Source organism: Marmota marmota, unplaced genomic scaffold, assembly GCF_001458135.2.
Source record: "Marmota marmota marmota unplaced genomic scaffold, marMar, whole genome shotgun sequence".
Lineage (NCBI taxonomy): Eukaryota > Metazoa > Chordata > Mammalia > Rodentia > Sciuridae > Marmota > Marmota marmota.
The window spans coordinates 9,225,227-9,248,122 of NW_026000076.1; the positions used below are offsets into that span (position 1 = coordinate 9,225,227).

General features: G+C 37.6%; 1 protein-coding gene across 5 annotated transcripts in view; it reads right to left on the reverse strand.

The window, feature by feature from the left end:
• Positions 1-22,896, reverse strand: part of Lrrc8c (leucine rich repeat containing 8 VRAC subunit C) — a 97,323-nt gene that overhangs the window by 19,614 nt on the left and 54,813 nt on the right. For 3 of the 5 annotated variants that reach the window (XM_048814490.1, XM_015500905.2, XM_048814489.1), the window contains one exon: positions 17,096-17,237. The exons of the other annotated variants lie outside the window; for them this stretch is intronic. In XM_048814490.1, coding sequence (XP_048670447.1) covers positions 17,096-17,233 — 138 coding nt within the window. In that variant the 5' untranslated portion in view covers positions 17,234-17,237. The remainder of the gene's footprint in view (positions 1-17,095; positions 17,238-22,896) is intronic. 5 annotated transcript variants of the gene reach the window in all.

Genomic DNA, 22,896 nt, shown 5'->3' on the forward strand with positions numbered 1-22,896 from the left:
TCTTTCCTCCCTCCCTCCCTCCCTCCCTTCTTTTCCTTCAGGGTGCTGAGATCAAATCCAGAACCTTGAACATGGTGGACAATGGCTCTACCAATGAGCTGTACCCTCAGCCTGTGCATCACCACATTGAAGTCTCTCATCTTCTTTAAAGCTGATGTGAAAGGACAGGTCTGGAGCTGCCTCTCTCCTGAAGTTGATGGTACTTACCCTAGGAGGGCCTGAAGAGGACAGCTCCGATGAGCTTTAGGAGAATTAACCAGAAGTCCATCTCCTTCTGCCCTTTCTTCTCATACCCTTCCCTTTTCCCCTCTATTTCTCCTTTGCTTGGATCCTCCCCATCCACATGCTTCCCCCTCCTCCCAAGCATGGCTGAAATTACACTACATAAAAAGAGGCTAAGAAGGTTTCTTTCACCCTCTCCCCCATTTTCTGGTGGAGGTGTGTAGGCCTTGGGGGAAAGCAAGCACTTGTGACATATCTGAGGTCTGTCCCAGCGCTTTAACTTAAATGTTAAATGTTCTCTTGCCTGGTGTCTTATACTCTTGTCTGTATATCTCCTTCAATGGCTTCTGGGAGAGGAACACTGGTAGCTATGGATGGGAAAATTTAGGCATTTGGTCCTGGATCTTAGACCTCTCTCAGTCTTTAAAAGAGGACCAACTGGTTCCATATATGACCCATGGAGACACCCCAAATGAAGAGAAGGTATTTTGAAGTCTATGGTTAAATAGACTAAATAAATAAAAAAATTTTTATTTTATTATCTTTTTGTTACAATAAATCAGTAAAATGTAAATACTACATTTTATAAATGTAAATTTATTTATCTTTCCAGTTTATAAAACTGAGGCTAAGAAAGGTCATGAAATCCTACTAAAAATCATAAAGCTGATATTTTCTATATGAAGTCTTAATATTTCTCTTGAAACTGACTTGACATAGTAGAATTATAAAAATACAAATTACAAATTTGTATTTCCAGTAAACATGAAGTTTCTTATGAAATAAAATCATGATATAGCTGGTGGCCTGTTTATTAGACAAAAGATTTGCAGACTTTCTAAAAATATAAAACTGAGTGTCTAATACAATATGAAACAAGTATTCCAGAAAAGAACATTACTACAACACTGCCACATCTTGCATTATGCATTTTCTGAGAATATGTAGCACCTACATTATCAAATTTCATATCGGTATCCCAAATGAAAAGCTAATAGAGTTGAACTTAAGTTCACATGGCCCCAGCTTTGGGTATCAGCACAAAGAATCTCTCCAGTTTTTTTTATTTTTTGTAGCATTGCGGATGTAACCCAGGGCCTTGCACATGCTAGGCAAGCATTAACCCTCTAAGCTATATCCCCAGCTTTTAAAAACTAATATACCTTGAGCAGGGAGATGTCAATTCTTTTTTAAAACAGCTGTCTCTAATATTGATAATACTTCCAACATTTCTTAGAAAAAGTATCATTTTTGAACTTGTTGTTACATGATTAAAAGGGTTACTATGTTAAAAAGCCTTTATTGCTTCATATTAGATATAAGAAGTGCTGGCAGGAGTATCCCAAGTTCTGGGTCAGCACAGGCAACTTAGTGAGACCCTGTTACAAACCAAAGAAACAAGCACTCCCCCCCCCCCAAAATAAAACAAAACAAAAACAAAACAAAAATCATGGGCTGGGTTTGTAGTTCAGAGGTAGAAAGCCCCTGGATTCAATCTCCAGTACACCCACCCACCAGCAATGGGGGGGGGGAAAGAAAAGAAACAGAAAAGTGTTATCGATTACATAAAAAACCCCAAAGTCCTAATTTGCTAGAAACTTCCATGTAGACATTTCTGAAATTTTACCATGCTTCACAAATCTCATCCTTTATAATGTCCTAAAATGCTTATTTTCTTCAGGAATATATGATTTATTCCTATAGCCATCCTATATTGAATATCAAGGACCTTGATTTTCCCAGACAGAATTAATTATTCTTTCTCCTTTGCATTCACAGCACTCTATTTCACATACCCACTGTGGCAACTATGCAGTTTTTACATTACAACAGTTTCAGAACCTCCAGGACCAAGATTAAGTTTTGTGTCATTAGAACCTAGCATCATGTCTATAATGTGTACAGAATAAGTTTATTCAATGAACAAATAAATGTGTTATCTTACCCCTGAAACTATTTTTTAGAATCCTTTGGGACAGAGATGAGCCTTAAATTATTCTGTATTTCCCATAATACCTAACAGTGCTGGGAACCTAGTCAATATTCAATAAATATGCACTGATTTATTTGCAGCTTCATAGCAAAATTTTCATTAACAGAACTCTTCTATCACCATTCTCAAGCTAAAGCTAGATGCTAATGTGTCAAGGAAGTTATAAAAAGAGATTTCTCTATCAGACTTCCACTAAATCACTTTCCCTCTTCCAATTTTGATGTAATTTTTCTTAAAAAAAGAAGTTTAACTACTGCAAGACTACATCTTTCATGGAAAAGGAAAACACATGTCATGAAAATATCACTGATTCAAGAATCACTGAAGTTTAAATGAAGTTCTTTTTCTTTTTTTTTTTTTTTAATCCCCGAGAGTCTAAAGTATGCTAAATAGTTAATGAACATAAACAGGCCCTTGAAGTTCATTTAAAAGTTAGTTTAAAATGTAAAAAACATTTTCCCACAAAAAGACATGAAGGTTGTAAGACTCTTAGTGCAGCTCATAAAGCCAGCCCCAGGGGTATAGAGTGAAATGCTGTTACTAATACCAACATTAATCACCACTGATAATGAGGTCCACTTGGGATGCTGGCAACACACCTCTCCACATAACATCACTAGGAGCGGGCAATCATCTGGATAACAGAAATCTGGTTTTCACCATGACAACTAAAATTTTATTATAAAACAACCACACAGAGCCAAAACAAAACAAATTCTCAGTTCCATAAAATAAATCATACTGACACCGAAATAACTCTGTAACTTGATATAAAGAGGTGCCTCAATTTCTATAGTTTCTTTGTCATAACAGTACAATTTTTTTCCCTACACAAAATTTGGTTTTAGCTTTCCCACATATAAGGGCCCATAGCAACATATACACCTTAGTACCTGAGATCATATAAATTTATACAATGAACAAATAAATGTCACTATTATCATTATTTGTTGACACTTAACTTCCAAAAGTGTAGGGCAGAAAATGTTATGAGAATGTCTCCCTGCTTCTATAAGGTGGTAAAGATTTACTGACCTTTTATTATCATGTTCTGGAATTATATCATGAATTTTTTTCCTCAAATTTGCTATTCAAATATCAGGTCTATCTCTTTCCTTGACATTAGCTGTATGCTCATTATTTTAAGGATGAGAACCCTCAGCATTCCTGCCCAATTCTGCAGGGGTGCTGTGGTAAATTTGTCTCATAGTACCTAAGAAAGGTTATTTTTTTAGTAGCTGTTTTTATACTTTTCAGGGGAAAGCTGATTTTTCAAATAATTACCTTCATACCAAGTTTTCTGCATTATCTCATGATGCAGATTTAAACTGCAGTTTTGCATTCTCGTTTTTATTATTAAGATAGCCAATGAAGACTCAGCATTGCTGAAGCATATTTATGTACTCACTCAACAAATATTTCTTGAGTGTGTGTTAGGTAAAAGGTACCCAGGTGGGCATAAAGAAGGATCAGACATGAATCTAGCCTGTAAGCAACTGGCTATGTCATAGGAGCAACAAGACATGCTCTAAACATTTTCTGCCCTATGCTGTGGCTAGTCAAGTATCAACAAAGTAATGATAGTGGCAATGCATGTGATTCCAGGTACCAAGATCCTGCAGGATTCAATTATTTGTCCTAAGTCTGAGAAGTAAGACTTAAAGCTGGAAGCTCAAATTCAAGACAGCTGGCATTTATGGGAACACAAGTGCCCCAGGACACTAAGTTAACAGGTGTGGGTGAGGGTTTGTCTCAGGTCCTACAGAACAGATCCACATTAGAAAAACACCTGCTCTCCCTCACCTCTCTGTACCACCACACAGGCTGCAGCTCTCTGTCTGGGATGCTTCTACTGATAGCCACATGCCTCCCTCCCTCTGGTCCTTTTTGTTCTGTCCAGATGTCTCAGGACTTCCTGGGTCACTCTATTTACAGCAGGATCCCCTTCACTCTCTCCTCACAGTGCATTACTTTTTTCCAAGTACTTATATCTGACATTTATATTTAAATTTTTTTTTTTTTTTTTTTTTTTAGGAGGCAGGGATTTTGTTATTTTTGTCACTGTTCAACCCCACTGTCCCTTCCCACACCCCTCCTCAGGCTGTTCAATTTCTGGAAAGGTAACCTAACCTGGCATTTACAGAAAAGACTTCACTTTTTTGAAAGTTTGCATTTGTACAGAGCCAAAACCATTCTTCCCAGAGCTTCCATGATTGGCTCTATTTGGTCTTCTAGGACACATGGAAGACGATCCAGCCCTTTATATGGCAACCCTTCAAGTATCTTCTCTTTTCACATTCCCTTCAATCTTCTAAAGTTGAGATAAACACACCATCAGCCAGGCCTCATTCAAGGTTTTTGGGTCCTTTACCTTTACTGATTACAACCTCTTCAATTATGGTTCCAAATAATCAGAAATGAACACAGGTTTCATGATATATTTCCAGAATGTGATAATAAAAGATCAATAAATCTTTGCCATCTTTTAGAAGCAGGGTGACATTGTCATAACATTTTCTGCCCTACACTGTTGGTAGTTAAGTGTCAACAAAGTAATGATAATAGTAATTCATGTGATCTCAGGTCCTAAGGTGTAGATGTATACTTCGAAGCTCTCAGCCTCCTTCCAAGGACATCAGGTTCTTGCTGTATGTTAGTATATATTCAGAATATGCCATTTACCCCTCATCATCCACTCCTCCCTTTATACCAAAGTCCATTCTTCTGAGCTCTTACCTGATGGTTGCTGATTTCCCTTTTGGGGATACAGAAAAGGACCCTGACAGGTGAGTCCTTGCCTCATGGAGTTTATATTACTATAAATTAAATATAATGCTTCCAGCAAGATTTTTGTTCTTTAAAGAAATGATTTATAAATCTTAGCCTTAATGATTTTCTCACTTGTAAAATTTAAAAATGACTTTCTCACTTGTAAAATTTAGTTAATTCTCTACTTTTGAAGCACAACGGAAGTATTTGCAAAGAGATTTATACTTTTACAATTGGAAAAAAAGTATAATAAATTTAGAGAGAGCATCTCATCTATACTCTATAAAAGACATGAAAATTCATAAGTGAGATGATTTTGAATGTGTGTGTATGTGTGTGTGTGTGTTTGTGTGTAGGGTTGGGAGAGGGGAATCTTGGGGCAGAGGGTTGAATTAACCATCATCCTGGATACACTATATATTATCAGCATTAGTTTATATGAACACTATCTTTCCCCCTCCCTCTTTCCTTCTTGTCCTTTTGCTCTCTCTTTCTTTTTACTCCTTAAGGTCATTCTATAATCACTTCTACCACCTTATGTGAGCATTTGTCACATAAATTTTGGGATAAATTTATAAGGTTTCTAAAAAAATCTAACTAGAATTTTACTAATATTACTTTGGATTTATAAAATGAATTGTTGGGGATGGACATCTTTATAAAATGAATTCTGTGCTATTTAAAATATGGAATGTCTTTTTGTTATTCATACTGTCATATATGTCATTTATTAGACATTTAAAAGTTTACTAAGAAGGTATTAACTATTCTCAGCTAAATTCCTAGATACCTAGTATTTCTTGTTATTGTCAATAGTGTCTTATTACATTTGTTAGACCTTTTAGTTGGTATATATCTTGAAAAGTTGGGAGAATTTTATTTCATATTTTAAAATGTGTATAGAAAACAGTTTTAGTAATTTTTTTTTTTTTACTATATGAAGTCTAGATATTCCAAGACAATTGTAATTATAAAATGAACACTAAAATGCATGATTTTTTCAAAGGAAAACAGTAATATAGCAGAAGAAGGAGCAGCATTCATTGTTTATATTAAACAAAAGGCTCCAAATATAACCTAGCCTATAATTAGAATGTGGTCCTTGTGTTAGCCCAATCCTTATCCCAGGGCCCCTGCTGGTTGGGATGATCCAAGGGTCAGCAGTGTTCTCAGCTGAAGGGGAAGAGGGAACATCCAGAGGAACAAAGGAGGTGGATGTGGCACAGTGCAGCTCTTTGACAGGATTAGAAGATGGGAGAGCTCCAAGTCATGGGTCCTGATTAGATACAAGGTCACTTCTTTCCGTGTATTGTACTAAACTTATTTAATATAGACCTTCAAATAGAGGTTTTGATGTGTTCACACACAGGAATGACAAAAGAACCTAAATATATAATAAATCACAACTGCTTCCATAGACAGAAGACTGGTCCTCTGACATTGTTTTTGTTATTTGAGGATCAAGGCAATTATTAAACAATCAACAGGCAACAAGATTCTATCAATCCATAATGGTGAGATAAAGCATTTAGATTCATGTGCTGTGTCAAATTGTATGAATCACTCTTGAGACCAGGGATTCACTACACATTAAATTGTCAAGGTGCGATATGATAAGAAGTCAAGTTCTAGGGAAGATCAAAATCAGTTTGAGTAAACCACTAACAAGGAGGTTCTAACTAAGGCATTTTTTGGTTACTAGATATAACAGAGGTTTGTTTGTTTGTTTTTGTATCAGATATTGAATCCAGGAGCATTTAACTAATGAGCCACATCCCCAGCCATTTTTATTTTATTTTATTTTTTATTTTGAGCAGGGTGTTGCTAAATTGCTGAGGCTGGCTTTGAACTCAAAATCCTCCTCCTTCAGCTTCCCAAATCGCTGGGAATACAGGTGTGCGCCACCATGCCTTGCTATAATGTGGGTTTGGAAACAGTGTTTTTTTCACCTCAGCATTCTCCATTGTCCCTACAGACATGAGAAAGGCTGCTCTTCAAACTTGTCACCATCCAAATGACTTTTGTTTCATATTCCTCAAAGACCCATACAGAATGGTGATGTGTATCGGGTGCACAGAAACTTTATAAAGCACATTTTAGGTGAGGTCTTCATTTTAACCCTATTTCTTAGTGTCATCTGCTATTTCATCAGTAGTCTAAATTTTACCTTGAATTAAGTAAGAATCTAAGAATTTCTGGGTCTTCACCTATAAATTCAATTTGACCAAAAACCCAAAAAATCTACTAGAAAATCTCAGAGAGCATAGGACAGAGGATTGCAAGAGGGGAGTAGAAGAAAGAATTCAAGGCACATTGTCAAAATGAACTCTTGTGCAATCACTTGAATCCTGTAATTTTTCCTTCCTGTATTTTCAGTGAATTGACTGAACATTTGTGAAGGCCACTTGCCATGGGGCTGACATTGATAGCTCTAAATCAGAGAAGTAGAAATGAACCTCAGTGTGCACCAGAAATCAAAGTGTGACTAACAAGCTCAAATGTTCCAAACTCTTTGATAGTGTTGCCTGGCTGATCAGTTTGTTCCTGAAAATTGGTTACATCCACTGGATTCTTTGTAGATGGGCAAAATTCACAAAATTTTGTGGGTCCCCCTCCCTCCCCTCCACCCCCACTCCTCCAAATTCAGAAAGCAGGAAATGTCCTTTCTGTGCAACAATCACCAGGCAGGTCCCCTAGGGCTTCCGGGGGCTTGCATCTTCCAATTCCTGTTTCTGGTTTCTAACTGTTAACTCTGTATTTGGTCATGAGCTCCCTGTGGGCTGTTGTGGATTTGGTCATAATAAGATAACCTGGAGTTACTGATCAGAAATCTAAAGCAATCTTATTTTTCCAGGAAGCAACACAATGACCTTTGAGAATCTGGTCTATTTATTGAGTGTGTTGAGTTTTTGAATTGTGTTGTTTATAGCACAAAGTTGGCTGTTTACACTGAAAGTCCCTGAGGCTGTATGCCTATACAGGAATAGGATTCCTACACTCCTACATCCTCCTGTTTTACAGTGAGTTTATATTTTTTTCTTATGTGGACTGATGTAATTTAAGGAATGTTCTTTATACATGCACTTATTCCATAGCAGCCTTGAAAAAGGTTGCTTGCTTAGAAATGAATAAATATTTGTCAGATGAGTAAGACAAGATTGCTGACTCAAATCCTTTTATATCAAGGCAAGAAATAATCAACACTACTTTAACAGATAATAACCACCTCCTTCCCCCAGTGTTTTCCAAGCTGCATCTTGCTAAAACTATATTAACATTACCTTTTAGGAGTAAACAGATAATCAACTATTACTTGCCATAAAAGAAGCAGTTTTCAAACTACCCAAAAAGCTACTGGATTGCCATTTTATTAGCAATGAGTGATCTCCCACCTTAGATTTGGCTTTGTCATGTTTCAAGCCTAGGAATTAAACTTGCTTTGGAAATAAGATCAAAAAGAATAATCACATGTTCCTTTTGCAAAGGGAAAATCAAGGCATAAAAATTTATTTAACATTTAAATATCACCCTGGAATTGGAAAAGGAACTTGAGCTTCACAGAGAACCCTTTGTTTTTACAGTTATCAATCATTTAGCCAATTTCAGGGGATTATCATAGAGGAGTTGAAATAAGAGCTTAAATTCCTCTACCAAAGAACTGTACTTTCATCTGCAAATTAACCCTGGCCAGTTTTGTTTTCTTTAATAATTTATACCATGTTTTTGCTTATTTCTTTAATGCTTACTGTAGAAGATATTCTTTATTTTTTAAATAGCAGGTATATAGTAAATAACCTTTAAAAAATCCAATCCATCATTTAGCAAATTGATTTTTTTTTATAACTTCCTATCCCCTTTAGTCATTTTGTACTTGTTTTAAATACTGAAAATCCTGTCTTACAAACCAAACTTTGGCTATGCAATCTATCTAATCATAATGGTTCCATAATATTCCACCCCAGTGTACACAGGGATAAAAAGCACAGGCTAGAGAATCAACCTGAGATTTGATTCCTGGCTGCATCCTTTGAAGCAAGTTATGTAACTTCTACATTTCAGAATTCTTGTTTGAAAAATGAGAAAAATATTCATTCTGGGAGCTAAAGAAAGTGCATACAGATTCCATCACAGGTCTCCTTATGCATTACTCAGTGGAAGTGCTATTGGCATTCTCTACAGGATGATTTCTGTTATATGGAACATTCCACCCATGGCAGGGTCTTTAGTATTCCTGACTCTGACCCCTAGAATGCCACTTGAGCCCTCTACCACTGTATCAATCAATGAGGTCTTTGTGAAATGATCATAGTAAATTGTCTGTTTATGCTGCTTTTTCTTCCATTCCTCTTTTAAAAATATGGTTTTGGCTTTGGGTAGCCATTCTTTGAGACATCACTGCATTATCTCCTCAAATTCCTAACTTCCAGGGGCTGAGATGACAAAACATCCTATTTAATATTTGGAGGTACCATCGAGGCTCACCCATTAGGAGGCATTGCTTATGTATTTCTGTGCTCTTTAGACCATTCAAAACCTGCAGGCTTGGCTGTGCTATATTTCTCATTCAATGTTTTACACCCAATTCAGTGCCTGACTGACACATTGTTTGTGCTTTGGGATGCTAGCTGAATTGAGTGGCTCACCCCATATGAATTCTGAGCTCTGTAGCCTTTATATTCTGGCCCAGTATTCTCATTTTTTCTCAGAACCTTGGCATCTCAGACTACACTTCCTGTATCCAGTCAATTGCATCAGATTTCCTTTTAAAGCTTGTAAAGATGAAGCAGGCTTGTGCGAAGGGCCCAGGCTTGAGAACCTGTCTAAATGAGAGAGATAACAGGAGTGGGGCTGAGACGGTCCATGGAGTGCTTCCGCGTCTTCTGAACATTATAGGCAGGATGCAGCTGTGCTACAGGAAGATGATTCTGACTTAAGGAGGCTTAAGTTGTGCTTGATACCCTCCTGAACTCACAGCAGACCCATCTTCTAATGATGTTCACTGCAGACGGTTTTGTAGGTACTCTCTTTTTCAATCATTTGATTTCAAATAAACTACTAGTCTTTAATGACATGTCGTTTCCTTTTTCTTTTCTGCATTTCATCCTGCCCTGGAATATGTAAACATGAGATATGATCTCCTGGGCTTGTTAGGCAGATCCTGCTGCAGCTCCAGAAGCTCTGACATAGTAATAAAGTAAGACAGATTTATAGTCCTGTTGATCTGTTACTTTTAGTTTCCAAACTGGCCATTCCAAATCTTCACCCTTCTCTTTGAAAGCCCCTACACTTCACTACTTTCCTTGCTGCTTTTCCTGCTTCTTCCCACCCTCACAACTTTTAGCAGATGTATAAAAGCAGACTTTTTTTTGTACATCACAAAGAAACCAGAAACTATAAGATATAACTCCCATCATTTCTATCTCCATTCCAAATAAAAGTGTATTTATTGCCATCAGTCCTATTCTGATGATAAATACCTTTTCCACCCAAATTGAGGGGGATCCTTCCATCTGGATCCTGGATCCATCTCTCCTTCTTCCTGAAGATAAACATTCATCATTAATCTTGAACCCTAGGATCTCGGTCCAACTGCTTACTTAATATCCAGACTTTGATGGTAAGCATATATTCCCAATGCAACACACTCAAAACCAAACTTTTTCCATTTGCTCAAGTCTAAAAACCTTAGTCATCTTTGATGTCTCCTTTTCTCTCATATTTCTCATTAGATCTTTCAGCCAATCTCAGTGGAATTTCTTTTAACTTATATTCAGAACTGCTATTTCCACCCTGGTCCACACCCTCTGATTCATTTCTCTCCTGGATTATTGCACCAGCCTTCCAAAAAAAATCACTCGGCTTCTATCCCTGCCCTCCCATAGTGTATTCTCGATGGCTGTAGAGATGGTCTTGTAAAAACATAAGATTATGACCTTTTGCTTAAAATAATCCAAATGCATCTCATCTCCTAGCAAAGTTGCCTTTCAGTGGCTGACAAAGTCCTGAGTGATCTGGCACCCACTGCTTCCTGGGCCTCACTCACTGCTCTAGCACCCTGGCCTGCCAGCTTGTCCTTCAACCATGCCAGGGAGAGCTCTGCTTCAGGCTTAGAATGTTATCGAGAGTCTTTCTAGAGTCACCCTCAATGTTCAGACAGATAAGATCATCATAAACCTTATGTGACACCAGAATCACCTAGAAGATACAGGATTGAGAAGATGGAAAAATATACCCTGTTCATGGATAGGCAGAACTAACATCATCAAAATGGCGATACTACCAAAAGTTCTCTATAGGTTTAATGCAATGCCAATCAAAATCCCAACGGCATTTCTTGTAGAAATAGAGAAAGCAATCATGAAATTCATATGGAAAAATAAAAGACCCAGAATAGCAAAAACAATGCTAAGCAGGAAGTGTGAATCAGGCGGTATAGCGATACCAGACTTCAAACTATACTACAGAGCAATAGTAACAAAAACAGCATGGTACTGGTACCAAAACAGGCGGGTGGACCAATGGTACAGAATAGAGGACACAGAAACCAATCCACAAAACTACAACTATCTTATATTTGATAAAGGGGCTAAAAGCATGCAATGGAGGAAGGATAGCATCTTCAACAAATGGTGCTGGGAAAACTGGAAATCCATATGCAACAAAATGAAACTGAACCCCTTTCTCTCGCCATGCACAAAAGTGAATTCAAAATGGATCAAGGAGCTTGATATCAAATCAGAGACGCGCCGTCTGATAGAAGAAAAAGTTGGCTACGATCTACAGTCGGTGGGGTCGGGCTCCAAATTCCTCAATAGGACACCCATAGCACAAAAGTTAATAACTAGAATCAACAAATGGGACTTACTCAAACTAAAAAGTTTTTTCTCAGCAAAAGAAACAATAAGAGAGGTAAATAGGGAGCCTACACCCTGGGAACAAATCTTTACTCCTCACACTTCAGATAGAGCCCTAATATCCAGAGTATACAAAGAACTCAAAAAATTAGACAATAAGAGAACAAACAACCCAATCAACAAATGGGCCAAGGACCTGAACAGACACTTCTCAGAGGAGGACATACAGTCAATCAACAAGTACATGAAAAAATGCTCAACATCTCTAGCTGTCAGAGAAATGCAAATCAAAACCACCCTAAGATACCATCTCACTCCAGTAAGATTGGCAGCCATTAGGAAGTCAAACAACAACAAGTGCTGGCGAGGATGTGGGGAAAAGGGTACACTTGTACATTGCTGGTGGGACTGCAGATTGGTGCAGCCAATTTGGAAAGCAGTATGGAGATTTCTTGGAAAGCTGGGAATGGAGCCACCATTTGACCCAGCTATTCCCCTTCTTGGTCTATTCCCTAAAGACCTAAAAAGAGCATGCTACAGGGACACTGCTACATCGATGTTCATAGCAGCACAGTTCACAATAGCAAGACTGTGGAACCAACCTAGATGCCCTTCAATAGACGAATGGATAAAAAAAATGTGGCATTTATACACAATGGAGTATTATACAGCACTAAAAAATGACAAAATCATGGAATTTGCAGGGAAATGGATGGCACTAGAGCAGATTATGCTTAGTGAAGCTAGCCAATCCCTAAAAAACAAATACCAAATGTCTTCTTTGATATAATGAGAGCAACTAAGAACAAAGCAGGGAGGAAGAGCAGGAAGAAAAGATTAACATTAAACAGATACATGAGGTGGGAGGGAAAGGGAGAGAAAAGGGAAATTGCATGGTAATGGAGGGAGATCCTCATTGTTATACAAAATTACATATAAGAGGTTGTGAGGGGAATGGGAAAATAAACAAGGAGAGAAATGAATTACAGTAGATGGGGTAGAGAGAGAAGATGGGAGGGGAGGGGAGGGGAGATAGTAGAGGATAGGAAAGGTAGCAGAATACAACAGTTACTAATAGGGCATTATGTAAAAATGTGGATGTGTAACCGACGTGATTCTGCAATCTGTATGTGGGGTAAAATTGGGAGTTCAAAACCCACTTGAATCAAATGTATGAAATATGATATGTCAAGAGCTTTGTAATGTTTTGAACAACCAATAAAAAAAATAAATAAAAGATACATTGACCTATTTTAATGATTAACTGCATTTGGATATCTATTGCCCTCTCCCTCCATCTCAAATCTCTCTCCCCTTAATTATTTTCTCCTGGATCCTCTCTGATATCTTGAACTATTCTTAATGTATTTATTTCAATTCACTGAAGTTCAATGTTTGTCCTTCAAGTATTGATATTTTCCATTGATTTTTCCTCAGTCTGTGTTCTTTATGTATTCATTCATTAATTCACTCATTCACTCATTTTTCATGGTTACTGAGTGCGTATAGCCAGTTGAAACATAAAGAGCTATAATATTCAGGCTTTTCCCTAGGAAAAAAATCTAGTTGTACAGGTGATAAAAAAATAAAGCAAATATTCAGGTATTTGGTAAATATGAACTTTTCCTGAAAATCTCCCTTGTGTTTCTGCCTCTCCATATGTTTCCTGAGAGCATGGTTTCATAGTGTTTTTCTTTCTTTTCAGTCTAAATTTTAAAAGCATAACCAACTTATGTATACGAAACTAAGTAAATCTTTTGTTGAATTCTTCACATTTTAATATTCTCTTCTAACAAAACTAATTTTAACTCCTCAACCCCCCAAATCTGAGTTATTAGAATGGATACATGTCTCTTTTGTCTTTATTAATTACACATGTTTCCAATGCCACTTTAATAAAACCATAATGACACACACACACAAAAAAAGAAGATACAGGATTGGAGGCACAGCTTGCCAGCAAGGCAGGACTGAGCTTCCTTCTTTGGGAAAATCTTCACAGTTGTCTATGCTGTGGTCCACACTGCTGCCTAGAGTTAGTGTCCCTCCCAGTATCTCCTCCCCCCATATCTCAGGTATAAGGAAAAGACCCATCCTAGGCAGATCCAAGACCTACCCTGACTTAAAAGCTTTGAGCCCTAAAGAAGCAAACATCTCTTGCAGCTTGACCCATAAATCTTTCATGTACCGAGCCATACAGTTACAAGTGTTACTACAATCACAGAAATCCAATGAAATGGCTTCCTACCAGGCTTTTATCTCTTTCCCAGCCCAGATATAGCTGACCAATCAGTGGTCATTTATGCCAGGAGCAATATGGCCCAATAACACAGTTAACTTTCCACTTTTACCAGGTTTCTGAGAAACAGTGAGAAAGCTGAGAAAGTTAAAAAAAGTAAAATTCTGCAGAAGATGAAATGAAGGGTCCTATTAACCCTTTGTTATATGCCCCTTGTTCTTGCTGTTCTCTCTGCTTGGAAGGCTCCCTCCAGGACATCTACATGGCCTGCTCCTGCACCTCCTTTTCTTTCTCAGCCAAAATTCACAACTCCTAACTCTCCTTCTGGGACATTCTACCATGAATGCTTTACTTATTTTTCCCATTGCCCTGTTCACCTTCTAACATATTATAGTAGTCCTCTTTGTGATTTCTTTGTAGTTTTGGGTTCTTGTGGTCTGAAAAAATTAAATGGAAAATTTCAGAACCGAGCACTTCATAAGTTATAAAGTACATGTACTTCTGAGCAGTATGATGTTAGTCACTTAGTAACTGCCTTGGTTATCAGATTGACTGCTGTGTCTTAGTGCTTGTGTTCAAGGTACTCTGTTTGTTTTTTAATGATTCTCTTTAAAAAAATATTTATTATTATTATTATTATTATTATTATTATTATATAGTTGTAGATAAACACAGTATCTTTATTTATTTTTATGTGGTGCTGAGGATCGAACTCAGTGCCTCACATGTGGAAGGCAAGCATTCTACCACTGAGCCCCAGCCCCAGCCCCCTGGTTTTAATAATGACCATAAAGCACAGGAGTAGTGATGCTGGCAAAGTAGTCCTGCCAATGAGGAGTTGTAAAGTGCTTTCTTTAAGTGAAAAGGTGAAAATTCTTGATTTAATAAGAAAAGAAAAAGAAATAATATGCAGACGTTGCTCAGATTTACAATACAAATGAATAAAGAAAAACATAGGTTTTGGTAGTATCCCCACTTTCTGGCACTCACTGGGGGATCTCCAGGGGACGACATATATAATTTACTAATCAATCTTGCTTAATTTACGTGTTAATTTTCCTGCAGAATTTAAATTCCATAAGGGAGATTTTTACCTTTTATTTTTTAATCCTTCATTGATAATTCTTGGTAGAAGTATGTCAGGCACACAGTAGGTTTTTTAACAACATTTTGTTAAAATTATGACATTATTAATATTTTGTTAAAATTAATTTCTGCTCTTTCTCTCTTTTAGACTCTAGCTTCTCATCCTTTCTTGGGCAGGTGGGAAGGGGGCAAAATGTTTTTGGTGACCGAATAAAAGGCAGTGTGTTGTCAGGGTTAAGAAAAAGGACTTTGGATCCAAATTGTGTGGTGTGAATAAGGGCTTTGCCACTCACCTTAGGAGGTTTCTCTAACCTCTGTGCTGTGGGTATCCCATTTATAAATAGGGATAATAACAGTATTTATATTCTAGAATTGCCATGAGGAAGAAATGAGTTAAAATGTGTGTAAAGTGTCCAGAAGAGTGCCTGACACACTGGAGCACTGTATGACAACTATTAATAAAATCAACTTTAACAAGACCTTTATTTCCACGCTGCACTACTTGTAGCTATTTCTCTCACTGCCTACCTCCTCTTGAGCTGATCTTCCAGCCCAGCTGCCCATGGCCTTTAACTTCCACCTATCTTTCCAACCACCAAAACCAAGATTTCTAAGAGCCCAGGTGTTGCTTTTCTTTCCTTAGTCTGAGTGGGCTGAGAACTGCCTGTTGTCGCAGATCACACTTTTCTTTGGCTTCTGCCACTCCTCCTGCCTGATTTCCATCTGTCCTTACCACTGTTTCTCAGTCTCCCTCAGAAGCCTCCCTTCCTCTGCCATGCACTCTTCAGTGTTGTTCCTGACATAGTCTCGCTCACCACCTTCTCCTGGGTGATCCCATTCAAAGGCATGGTGCCGACTCCCATACAAATGACACCCAATCTGTGCCAGACCTACCGAATTTCCCAAAGATGTTGTGTTCTTTCTCACATCCATGACTTAGAGATTTCTCTCCTCTTTCTGGCACCTTCTCCCACACCTAGCACCCACTGCCTGACTAGTTCTAGCTGGTTTACCAAGTCTTTTTTTTGGAACCCGGGATTGAACTCAGGGGCACTCGACCACTGAGCCACATCCCCAGCCCTATTTTGTATTTTATTTAGAGACAGGGCTCACTGAGTTGCTTAGTGCTTCGCTTATTGCTGAGGTTTGGCTTTGAACTCATGATCCTCCTGCCTCAGACTCCCGAGCCACTGGGATTATAGGTCTGTGCCACCACGCCCAGCCTGGTTTTCCAAGTTTTAATGCAACTATTACCTTTTCTCTTTTCCTAAGCTAAGCCCTCTGTACTCCCTTCCTGCCATGGAAACATCTGTATCATAGTGCAATACAACGTCTCCTGATTGCTAATGTATTTAGTTCTCCCCTAGAAACGAACTACTTACAGGTATCCATCTGCTCAAAGTATGGTGCAAAATATATCTAGATTCAATATATGAATAGTAGCATCTGTGTAGAATACATTTTGATTGTGCCACAGTTTAATTCAGAACTGAACATTGGACAAAATAATGATATCTCACCAAAAGAGTAGTTCTTTCAGAAAATCTTACAAGCTTTTATAAGCAAAAAAACCCCTAAAGTTCTGTTTTGGCAATGTAAATGGCACTCTGGAAATATATAATATATTCTGCAGTAAAGTCAACTTTGAAAGGTAGGCTCCCTCTTTGATGTTGGTGACATTGACTTGACAATAGTCAACTGCAGTTGGGATCATCGAAATCTCACAAGTACCATATTTACCTTATTAGAAAAAGTTTAGTAAATATGTGTCTCAGGCTCCCTGCCATGATTACAAATGCCATATACAAACAGAGAAGAGCAACTAATGTTTACATGGTTAAAAATGACACAGCCAGCTCTTTTTTAAGGAGCTTCAATGACTTGACATTTTTTTTTACCCTGGCTCCATTTCGCCATGGTTCTCGTACCTACCTGTAAAGTACATCCAAATACACCGATCATCAGCATGGCCACGGACAGGTAATCGGTAAACACGTCCCACCATGGCTTCAGCACCCGGAAGGCAGGCTGCTGCTCAGAGAACTGCCGGAATTCTGTCACTGGAATCATGTTTCTGAGAAAGGAGAGACTGCTGGTGAATTAACTTATCTTCAAGCACGACATAATACTAGTGACCCTTTTACCATCTTTTGAAATGCTGCTTCTGCCCATCAGAAGCCCAGGTCTGCAGGAGCCCAGGAGCTGTCCGGGAACCAGGGTCTCAATGAGCCACTAAGTAAAACCACCAATTGAGGAAATGAAGAGACTCCCATGGACAAGGCAAGGACCTGTCCTGAACCACTGTCTAGTAGTCAGGCTCACTCGTGCTTCAGTGGGCAGAGGGACCATGGCCAAATCCCAGTTATTTCTTGGACCTCTGCTTGACTCAAACAGAACACAGAGATGCCAGCAAGAACAGAGCCCACCCTATAAAATGCTTTAGCTCTTTATCTTGCCTTCCTGGGTTACTGCTTTAAACTATTTTTAAAGTATCATTTCGGCATTCATTTGTGTTATTTCTTTACCTAGCCCTACTTGTAACACATTTTATTTCCTCCACAAGGAAGGAAAACCATTTTGCCATGTGGTTATTGTCTTTTAAGAGAGATCATATTGGTGGTATTGGTGGATTGGAAAGTACCACAATTTCTCTTCCTGCCCCCATTTTCTCTGTGATTTTTTTTTAAGTGCTAGGGACTGAACCCAGGGGTACTTTACCACTGAGCCACATCCCCAGCCCTTTTTATTTTTTATTTTGAGACAGAGTCCCACTAAATTGCTGAGGGCCTTGCTCAATTGCTGAGGCTGGCTTTGAACTTGTGATCCTCTTTCCTCAGCCTCCCAAATCACTGGGATTGCTGGCAGATGCCACCATGCCTGGTTGTGCTTTTCTTTTGTCTTGATTTCTGTTCTCTATTTCTTAATGCTTTTCATATGCCATTGATACCCTCTCACTTATGCTGATTTTTTTTTCCTCTGAGAAATCAGTTTGCCCTGGAAACTTATTATAGTTTGGATATGTGTCCCCCCCCCCCAAATTTCATATATTCAAGGCTTAGTCACTAGCCTGTGGTGCTCTTGGGAGTTGGTGGAACCATTAAGATTGGGGTCTAGTGGAAGGTTTTATGCCACAGGGGGCATGCCCTTAAAGAAGATGTTGGGATGCCAGCCCTTTCCCCTCTTCTCTTTGCTTTCTGCCTTCCATGGGAAGAACAGCTTGCTCCACCATGCTTCCCACCATCGTGTACTGCCTTGCCATAGGCTCCAAAGCAACAGGTCAACCAACCATGCACTGAAACCTCCAAAAGTGTGAATAAATCTTTGAGAATAAACCTTTCCTGTTTTAAAGTTGATTTGTCTCAGGTATTTGTTACACTGACAGGAAGCTGACTAACATAAAATTCCTACTGTGTCTAAATGACAGAAGCTAAGTGAATGGGGTACACATGAGGTTCTGCACAAAGGGAAAGAGGCATATCTTTTTCTTGATCTGCATTCTCCTTTGTCACTCTCATCATCATTGCCTTTACTGTGATCCAAGACTTGGGGTTAATCATCTTGCTACTCTGGGAAGAAGTATTCTTTCCTTATTTTATGGCAAGGAATAAGGGAGGCCAATGAAGGCCAAAATGAAAAACTCTCTCTTCAACCTTCTTTAGATCTAATAATCTAGCTCTCGACACCCATCCTTCCTGCTTAGTCCTAACTAATAAGGCAGAGGAAAGGTTACATTTGCTACTCTGTCTCCTAAATCTTGTTTGGTTCATGGATTTTCCCTCCCTAACACTGAATTAAGGACTATACAATAAACACCCTGGATAAAAGCCAAGCTTTTCCTTTGAATTTATTGGTGTTTATAGCTTTAGAAAATATTGCTATTCATTCTGTCCTCTGCCTTATGACTTTTCTTAAACAATAATTTGCTTTCCTTTTGCATCTGTACTTTTACAATGTTGAAAATTTCAGCTGCCTCGTGATGCTTTCGCCTATGACCTATCTACTCGATATCTCTGCAGCACTTGAAAGATTTCTTCATGGGCTGCAAACTTTTTGAGAATAGAACTGATACTGTGTGTGTGTTTGTGTGTGTGTTTGTGTGTTCGTTCTTAAAATAGACACTGCAGGCAAACCACACCTGCTAAAAATTTCAGACTAGCTCACACTTTGACTTTCCTGACACCTTATGGTCTCTTTTATCAATAAATCACAACAATCTCACTGACCCAAATATGTTCCAGTCAGTCGTTTCAGTGATAATCAGATAGGGACTAATTAATCTTAACTTCCAAGTTCTGCTTCAAGAGCTACTGTTTTATTTCACTTTGAATGCTATAATGTCCAAAAACAAGATGCCCCCAAAAACTGTTGAATAAATGATGAATGCATTTACATGGCCATTCATGGAGCAATGCTTATTTAACTCATATTTGGGATGATCCTATTTAGTAGCAGAGAAAGTGACAATTATCAAAGTACCTGTGCCAAAGTCTACTATTCCTTGACAGATTTTGTTGTTGTCTCTTTGATGATAAGTGCCTTTATATCTTGGAGGAAATTAAGCTTATTCCTTGAAGCTTGGGACAGTCTCAGGAGGAAAATGTATCAATATAGAACAGTGGTTCTCAAACTTTTTGGTCTTAGGACTCCTTCATGCTCTAAAACACGAGAGCCCTAAAGTGTTAGTATCAGCTATTATAAATATTGTGATTGTCTGGATCTGGAGTGTCCCTCTAAAGCTCATGGTTAGGCAATGCAGCAATGTTCAGAGGAGAAATGATTGGGTCATAAAGACTCTTAGCACATCAGTGGATTAATAATTTGATGGATTAATAATTTGAATGAATTTACTGGGAGGTGGTGAAAACTATAGGCAGGTAGGGCATGAATGGAGAGGTCACTGGGGATATGGCCTTTGGGACTGCGCCTTAGTCCCTTCTTCTCTCTCTCTCTCTCTCTCTCTCTCTGCTTCCCTACTGCTGTAAGCAAAGGAGCTTTCCTCTGCTACACCCTTCCACTATGTTGTTTCTGCCTTACGGTTAGATTATTATGGACTGATGCTTCTGAAACCATGAGCTAAAATCTTTCATCCTCTTAAGATGTCCTTGTTAGGTATTCTGGTCACAATGTATTCTTGTCACAATATATTCTGGTCACAAGGTATTCTGTGACTGACTGTGACTAGCACAAATATTTTTACCATGTTAGAAATTAAAACCAAGAAATTTTAAAAATATATTAATTCATTATAAAAATAAAATCAATCCAGATTAATATGTATTATCATTAAAAAGGACTATATTTTTCAAAACACAGAAATTAGAATAATGGCATTATTTTACCTTTTTGCAAATCTCTTTAATATCACCTTACTACAGAAGACAACTGGATTCCAAGATCTGTTTCTGCATTTAATCTATTGTGATATGTTGTTTGAGTTGAAATGAACAAGTAAAACATAGTCTCATAAATATATGTGGTTAGAAATGTGAGGAGTATCTCAATAGCTTTTCAAGTTATTATGGATATTCACTTTTGAGACTATACTAAACCTTGACTTAGTTATACTAAACCTAGACTTGCAACATGGAATCTGGAAACCATACCAATTAACTTTTTAGACTCCATCTTAAAACCCCTTAGTCTGTCTTATACTTCAAATAAATCTTTTTACCCAAGCATGATTCTGGAATAGCATGCATTAGTAATTAGAAACTAATGGATCACTGAGTTACGCAATCTTCCAAATGTTGACACATTTCATTGTATAATATTAAAAAATCAGTACAATATTAAAAAATCATGGTAATTAATATCAACCATTGCTATCATCAGAAGAATTTTTTAAGTATTGAGAAACTGTCAAGCTCATGTGATGGATACAAGTTCTCCAAAATTCTAATTATTATTTTAGAATACGAATTTCATTACTGTCAACAAATATTTGCTGCTCTCCTTTAAGTTGCAGGTTCACTTCATTCATTTTGTGAATAAAACATGCCACATACTCAAAAATAACCAGTTGTTTTATTCAAGTAAAAGCAGTGTGATAAAGTAGCTAATTCAACCTTCAACTCAAATATCACATAGGGCTTTCTTTCCCTTGAGACACCCTTCTCCCGTGGGAGGAAGCTGTAGTGCTCTGTGGGTTTTTCCCATTACATGACCTAGTGTACTAATGTAATTTAGAGCCAAGGGTTGACAGTTACTAAAGTAATAATTTTTACTGCTTTAAGAGGGACATTAAGAGAAACTGGCTTAAAAAAAGTAAATTACAAGTGTGTACCCATGAAGAATACAGCCCCTACAGTATAATATGGTGCCTCTCTCTTGATTCGTGCAAAGGCACCTTGTCCACCATTGATTTTGCACCATTATATTTTGATCTGTGAGATCCCTTAAAAAGGTCTGGGCTAGTATGGTTCTATGGACCACACTTTGAGAACCACAGAGGCGGGGAACCACTGTTCCTTTCTCTAACTCTGGTTTTCCTTGAAAAAGCAAGGACCTGGGCCTCCCCAGCAGGAGAGGTTCCCTGAATCCTTGGCTGAGTTGTCTCACAGGCATCATGCTTTTAGTATGGGAAATAAAGACAAACTAAGGAATCAGAGCAACTTAAGTGTTCCTGCTGCTTCTTAATATCGGCACAACCTAGTTAAAATGGATTACATGACTGGTTACAGAAAGAGCTGGTCAAGATGATGCGGCTTTTTAGTGTTACAATGAAATTTTTATTGATTGTACTTTTATTGATTGTACTTTTGGGTGTGTATATACATGTGCAGATATATGTCCACATACATATACATATTACTACAAATAAACACATGTGTAGGCATATAATATACATGGACTTTGTAGTTTTAATGTATCACAAAGCTCTAAGCTGTTATCCACCATAACACTAATCCTTAACATTTTTGATACAAAAGGAAGAGTTCACTAAAAATCCCCCAACTAATGGATGGACTTTTTGCTTGAATTTTTTTTTACTGAAAAATTTCTTTGCATTCTTCTTTCACAACTTTTAGTACCTCTGAACAATCATGCTCTGCAGAGACAACTACACTTGAATTCTCTTTCATTGTCACTATTGTTTCCAAGTTCTTTGTGACAATTTCAAGAGTTATCACTGCAAACTAAAGGAGCCACTCCTGAATAAACTGACAGGTTTAAATAATTAGGGGGCTAAAGATCAATTGGCATAATTTTATTCCTCTTTATACAGTTTCTATTTCAGAAATGTAAATGATTACCCTTTATACTTCCTCTGACCCTAATTTTCAACTCATTATAAAATTTTAGCTTATCTAATTAGTAATGTCTTTGGGAAGATGTCATTTCAAATTAAATCAAGGATTCTGGTATCCTAATTTTAAAAATTTAAACTTTTACTTTAATGCTTCTGTAAACTTTTGCAGAAACCATATGCATTTCTTTTAAAAAAAAACATTTATAACAAAAATATTTCATTTTAATTGTTCTACATTCCATTTAAACTAAACTCTCAAAGATATAATTTAATCCTTTGATAAGAAATATTGATAAAGTTAGGGGCAAACATAGTTTCATAGTTCTTTCTTTTATATGGCTCTTCCTAAAATAATATGTACCCATCAGGATAATTTTAATACTTTCTTGTCTAGAGTTAATTATACAAAATGTATTCTACTCTGTTTATTAGCCCATGACTTAAAGAATATCAAACTTATTCTACTACCTTGTGACCATGTTGA